Raw genomic sequence first — 6754 nt, 5'->3', positions numbered from 1 at the left:
TGATGATGATGATTTGGATGATGATGATTAGATTAACATATTACATCTTAACATTAGATTAATTAATTGTAACAACTTACTTAATAATGGTGTCTCTTTTCAACAACAACAACCACAACAGAAAAATCAGCAAATGACTGAAAAACAAAAAAGAAATAAACTAATGTACTCAATCAATTCAATGTGATTATGTCAGCACAATAATTGTGCTAAATGATCCAATCAAATGAGAAGTGGAATGATCAATTACAAAAAATATCAATGTCAGTTTTTGTGTTTTAATGAAATGTGTGATTTAAATTAGTTGGGTTTTTTTGGCGGCAGCATGATCGATTTTAAAGTGAATGAAAGTTTTTTTAATTTACTTTGACAGAATTTCAATTCAAGCAACAAAATGAAATGGGTTGAAGGATTCTGTAATGATTTTCTAGTCATCAATTGGTTGCCATGACAAAATTAAAAAAAATTATTGAATTCATTGATCTGTTTTAATTGCTAATTCGTATAATAATCGTTCAATCTATTAAGTTTCATGTTGTTTTTTTCATTTAGGCAGCAACTTGGTTGACTCTCCTGGTCTCTCACGACCCCGTATGCCCTAGTACGGCTGAGAGTGAGGAGAGTCCACTCTCCCTCTCGAAATGCTATCACAGGGCCACGCGTATACGGTCTCTGACAGGGAAGTCCTACTCACTGCCTTCTCGTGGCATTACTGTTGTTTACGAAATTGAGAGGACGAAAAGTGAGTGTCCGGCACTCTAACCGGGTCAGTGGACACGACGCGTCCACCTAGGGGATTTGAAAAATCCTGCTTACAAACCAATGGTGCACATGGGCTGGCTCCAGTTTCCTGAGCGAACAAATGGTGTATGAATCAATCGTTGGTCATCGGCTACCATGGGACTACATCTCCTCACGATGTTCCACTACCTTGTGGATCAGACCTTCAGATCAAAGGCTCCCTAAGTAAACCATCTGTTTCGTTTGGGCACCTAAGCAGTATCACAGCCGTCACACAAATCGAATGAGATTAGTGTGGCGCATATATATCTCTTGCCATTTTGTATCAATATTTATGTGTTTAAATAATTAAAATAAATACTGGTCTCCCACATTGTACGAACATTTCATGTACCTAAATTAATGGTTGCTTTGGTTGTCAGAAGGGGCATCAGCCTTGTGACTTCCGAAGGAACTCGACTTTCATCATCGTTCAGTCTATCAAGTTCGATGTTATTTATTTGGTTTTCTCATGGCATAAATTGTATAAAATTAAACATTCTTGAAATAGTATAGTGGATACCAATCATCGAATACTACATCAAAACACGGCCTAACTACTGGGGTTCAATAGCTGTTTTTGCATTGCTTACGCGGAATCATCACATCAATCTTTCTTTCTTTTATTTTTGGGGCAGACTCATTCTTTCATTCTTTTTGAACTAACAATAAATATGGAATGATTCTTTGTAGCTTTCGTAATCATTTGTGGGTATAAGTAGAGTGGTTGATTAGGCCGATCTCTACCACCCGTGTTACCGCTAACGTTAGTACATGGAAACAGTCCCATAATCCAGGAGGCACGATGAGGACGTGTGAGTCGGGTTTTGTCTCCCGGATGCCAATCATAAGATTATTTATAAGTGATTTATAGGAGAATGTGATGTCAAAGTTGTTATAATTGTTAGACGGAATGAAGAGTTTCATTAAGTTGGAGATGTGGTGTTAGCATAATACTTGGAGACTAGACGAGAAGACTGTTCAGATTGCAAAACATACTGAAGGATGCAATCAGAAAATTGAAGGTTATGCATATGTAATATGTAAATATTATGTAACTTCTCACGATAAATACACATTCCCGTTACCTATTGTCTTGGTTTGCAGTAGTATAGATATATCACTTGGTTGTTTTAATCTTCAGTTTTTTTGACGGAAAGGTAAGAGGTCAAGTAACCTATGTTAATTCTTTTAATTTACAGTATTATGAAGATATAGTCTTGTTTTGAATGTATCAACAACAGGTGTTTGACATCATCTATTCTAATAAAGAAGTTCCGTAATTCATGGCTCGATATGACGGACGAAACTCCAGACATAAAGCATTTAATCTTGATTTATTAATGACCTTAGAATGTTCTCTCAGATGATCAGTTCTAGATGGAAGAAATTAATGGCAAAACCATCATATATATATATATTCTAATCTTTGTAGTTATATCCTCTATATGTACCTGATAAGTCTTGAGGTATGAATCCTCGATTTGATTTCCTAACCGCTTATAATAATTCTAAACACAATGTACACGACCTAAGCGGAAAGGCGGGAATTGCAAAACCAAAGACTAGTGATAAGCAGATGATTAAGGAATAGACCTCAACCTGGTAATCATAGGAGAGTTTATGCCTTGAACTATGAATAGGATTCGTAATATTGTAGGATTTATAAACAATATTTATTCGAGAATAAAACTGCCAGATGATTGGAGGTGGTCGACTGGAAACCCTGGATTTAGGATCTTTGATAAATGACAACCGTTAGTAAAATTCATCAGTAATCTTAAGAGTACAGAAGTTTCTCAGTAGATTCGATACCGTATCATCCAGCTTTACAGTCTGGAATACTAATGCTGAGCCAGTCGAGGAATGGTTGACCTCTAACAGGACTGAAATATTTACTGTGATTTGACTACTGGGTAGTCATCAGTGTTATACTTATCTGGTCCTTCAATGCTGACCGATGTAATGCTAGGTGGCATGAAGGGTTAAGCATGATCATAGATCCATTGAAGTTAGACATTTCGACTGTTGGGTGCTGGTTCAGTGGTCCAGAGCTTAAGCGTTCACACGCTACACCGAAGGTCCTGAGTTCCAGTCCCTTCGGTGCAGGATCGTGGATGCACACTGATGACGAGTCTCATAATAGGATAAGGCGTCCCTCTACTGCTTTTAGGTTTTGAATGATGGTCTAGTTTAGGTCGACCCGTGAATTCAACTGTGATGATAATTATATCATTGGATTTTTATATTCTCCTTAAATTATTTGAAGTTATCAAGTCCAACTTTGGCATTGGTACCTATTTACCATTTACTTTGCTCTCTGTAGTTCATGGTATGATGGTGTATACTGTGCAGTTTAGTAATTTGCGTTTATAAGTTAATGAGTGTTTGAATGATTGAAATATAATAATAAGATTAATAGAGGTTTGGTGATATACTCTTCTTCCTAACTCAAGGCTAGGGATAAATAAATGAGCATATATGGTTTTACTAATAGAGTTATGTCACACAGAGCATATTATTAGTCAAGGCTAATGATGCTAGTCTATAATGAGAACATCAGACGCGAAGTAAAAGAATTGTAATTATAGTTCTGACTGATGAGTTTCACATATGCAATCAATTAATGTCTCAATATATGACACTTTGAATGATAATTTAATTAAGTAATGACTTCAAGAGGTTTAAAGGAAATTTTATACATAACGATTGCTTTAGAAAACTTCAGAAGCCTGGGTTTTAGCCATTTATTAATCACTTCATAGAGTTGAGATCACGAGTCAATTGAAGCTAGATCATCTGTGAAATCCTGGAAGCACTGGATGGCTGTTTTGTCCTATTATGGGACTCCTCAGCAGTGCGCATCCACGATCCCGCCTCGCGAGATTTGAACCCAGGACCTACCAGTCTTGCGCCAGAGCACTTAACCTCTAGACCACAGAGCCGGCCGACGTCTAACGGTGTTAATGTCTAACTTCAACCAATCCACGAAATTGAGCAACCATTCACTAATGTCATCAGTGAGTTATTAATCGATATTAGTGGCAATCATGAATATTTCAAAAGTTGTTTATGGTTGATTAACTGCATATTCTAAGTCCTATCTTTTTATATGATGTGTACTACTGATGACGGACATATAAGTAGTTTGAATCCTTTATAGTCATTTCCAATGTTTGCTTTTTCACGCAATTTTCGAATGATGTTACGAACCACATATTACATATTCACAGTTTGATTGCATTAAAAATTAATAACATATAATTAATTACCAATATATATAATAAAATCACCTTAATTTGTAATAAGTTTAAGGCTATTGAAAAGAGAGATTGTTTGTGAATACAGTGATCGTGAGTGCTGTTAGAGGTATGAGAGTGGTTATAACTTCCCGGTTGTCAAAACCGTGGAAGGATTCTTCTAGAGGTACCTAAAAAAGAAATTAGGTTAGAATTGGTCCAAGCGACCTGAGAGCATCACCGCATTGCCAAAGGGACAACTGCTTGAGGTCGGTCATACACGACCTTTTTGTGAGCAATTTTCGTGTTAGCTCTGTACTTGTTGAGACCTTACCGCCGGAGACGGATATCCGTAGGATAATTTGAGGTGTTTGTTTTTAGGGTCGACCTTTTCTAACCTCACCCCTACTTGTTGGAAGGTAGCATCGCTGTTATTCTGGTTGTCTGAAGGAAACACCTTACTGCCGTCACACCTCTGTACAGTCAGCAGTACGACTTCGCCTTTGGACCTTGGGATTGCTGCTTTTAGTCTTACTGCTCTTCACCGACCTGTCTGGCATGGTAGGACCTTGAGGAACGATTGTTGCAGCCAGTATAGCTCTATTGGTTCATCATGATCGGCAATCCCGACCACCACGTCAAGGTAGATGCAATGATCAGGAGTAATAAGTTTAATTAGTGATAGAACAGAGACACATAGTAATTTTAAAAAGGTGATCATCTCTATTGGGGATGTTAGATCCCCAGAACTCACTCGGTAAATGACTTATTTTTGTAATTTTATTTTGAAATTTCGAATTTCTTTGTTTTCACTCCAGAAGCGCTCTTTTCACGTTCAAGTCGGATTTCCCACTTGGGAAAATGTTAAACGCTATTGGTCCGTTGTATCTTTTAGTATGGTATTTTGCAACGCTACCCAAGGACAATTTTATGCTGTATATATATATGTTTGATTTCTTCCTGATGCGAATGCTTGTGCTTCTGGCTGCTTACGGAATATACATTCCCTACTTCCAACTTAAACTTTTCAATCTAGTTAGCGGGTCTGGAACGCGTCAGAATAGATAGCTTATTGGTCTCTGGTCACAATTCTTTGTTTCGTTCGCAGACTAAGTGAACTCGTAACGGTTTCAAACATGACAAAAGTCACGTTGTGTAAAGTTCAACACAAGCTTTAACTAACAAATTGGAGTGTACGCGATTCAGAAACCTATTGCAGTTTTTTGGTTCAAATTGTCGCACTATACAAGCATATTGAGATGAACTTGTCAAGATAAACCTTAGATTAGTGGAAAGTATCAGGTATAGATAGGCTCAGGACAGAGTTAGATGGAGAATGCTGGTGAGCAGCCTATGCTCCTCGACGAGGGGTAACAGGCGTAAACAACAACAAACAATCAGGTATAGATCAAATGATACAAGAGGAAATAATGAATTCGGAGAATAAAATAAACATTATTGATCTTGAAATTCAGGATTTAACGCAGAATGAACCTTATCTGAACATTGTCATTTGTCTCCGATCATCGATAACCATAACACTACAAACCACAACTATACAATCAGCATCAATCAAACTGGTTGGATCCATCAGAAAACGGCTTCATGATAGTAACGTTGGTAGTTGAATCAACGACTGTTTTCATTCAATGAAATCATCATAAACTTAAATGGGCCTGTAACTTCGTACCAAACGTGTTCTATTTCTGATAGTGCCAAGAATTTACCAACTGTGTTTACCATCAGTTAAAATCTCTCAAAATTTATTGCATCAGTAAAACTTTAAATCGTGTTAATTAGATTGAGAATTAGCTATCTAGACAAAATGAGAGTGAACAAGACAAGTAGTTACTGATCACAACTTTCGCCATTTACTAAAGTCTTCATAGAGTATTAAGTCTTCTACTTGATTAACGCCAAATATGACATACAACTAACAGCACTTGAACGTATAGAACCCCTACAGTCACAAATAAGAAGACAGAAGAAGCAGGAGAAGTGATTGTTAGGTAAAAAATAAAAAATGTACAGAAAATCATGGGTATTCATAGATCTTAGCGTAAGCTATATTATCATTATAATTCAGCTAATCCAAAAGGAGGCAAGTCATGTTACCGTCTAATTGTAGAGTGCAACGTTGATATTCTAAAAAACTCCATCAGGTTCTGATTAGGTGGAAACTCTTCGTCATTTTTAGAGACTCTGGAGGCTCCGTTGTGCTTCTCGAAAGCCGTCCAAACATAGAGTAACCAGATATCAGAACAAACTTTTGATGACACTATTAAGAAGTTCAATACTGGGACGAAACGTCCATCCAATATTTCCTGGTTTTCATTAGCTTTCTAGCTATAATAAATTATGAGAATAAGAGGAGAGTTTTCATTAGCTTTCTAGCTATAATAAATAATGAGAATAAGAGGAAAATTGAGTACAGTGATTTTGTATAATTTATTCAGTCGAAATGAGTTCTATGCCTTATTCCAACCAATGATGATTTGATTTTACATGGCAAATATTTTAGCAATGATAACAATGAACTTGAAGATTTCAAATACAAATGTTTAGAAGAGGTGATTGGTAGACAATCATAGACCTATATTTGTGCCCGAAACAAAGTAGGTAGTTTTCTTAGGGAGCCACTCCTCGAGCCTTTGACTTAAAGGTCTAATCCATAAGGCAGTAGAGCAACGTCAGAAGATGCAGTCTCATGGTAGTCGATGACCAACAATAGGTTC

General features: G+C 36.9%; 2 protein-coding genes across 2 annotated transcripts in view; one reads left to right on the top strand and one right to left on the bottom strand.

The window, feature by feature from the left end:
* The window catches only part of Smp_178940 (putative steroid dehydrogenase), a gene marked incomplete at both ends in the record, with an annotated part of 8436 nt that extends 2546 nt beyond the window's left edge, over positions 1-5890 (bottom strand). Inside the window, one exon of the mRNA XM_018798462.1 lies at positions 5872-5890. Within this exon, the coding sequence (XP_018653402.1) occupies positions 5872-5890 (19 nt within the window). The remainder of the gene's footprint in view (positions 1-5871) is intronic.
* An 846-nt stretch (positions 5891-6736) lies between these two features.
* Positions 6737-6754, top strand: part of Smp_102190 (putative steroid dehydrogenase) — a gene marked incomplete at its 5' end in the record, with an annotated part of 878 nt that continues 860 nt past the window's right edge. Inside the window, one exon of the mRNA XM_018798461.1 lies at positions 6737-6754. This exon is cut by the window's right edge and continues 860 nt beyond it. Coding sequence (XP_018653401.1) covers positions 6737-6754 — 18 coding nt within the window.

The sequence above is a fragment of the Schistosoma mansoni genome, chromosome 6 (assembly GCF_000237925.1).
Source record: "Schistosoma mansoni strain Puerto Rico chromosome 6, complete genome".
NCBI classification, from domain to species: Eukaryota; Metazoa; Platyhelminthes; class Trematoda; order Strigeidida; family Schistosomatidae; genus Schistosoma; species Schistosoma mansoni.
Note: the sequence above shows the minus strand (reverse complement) of the source record. Positions and strands in the feature narration are given on the sequence as shown.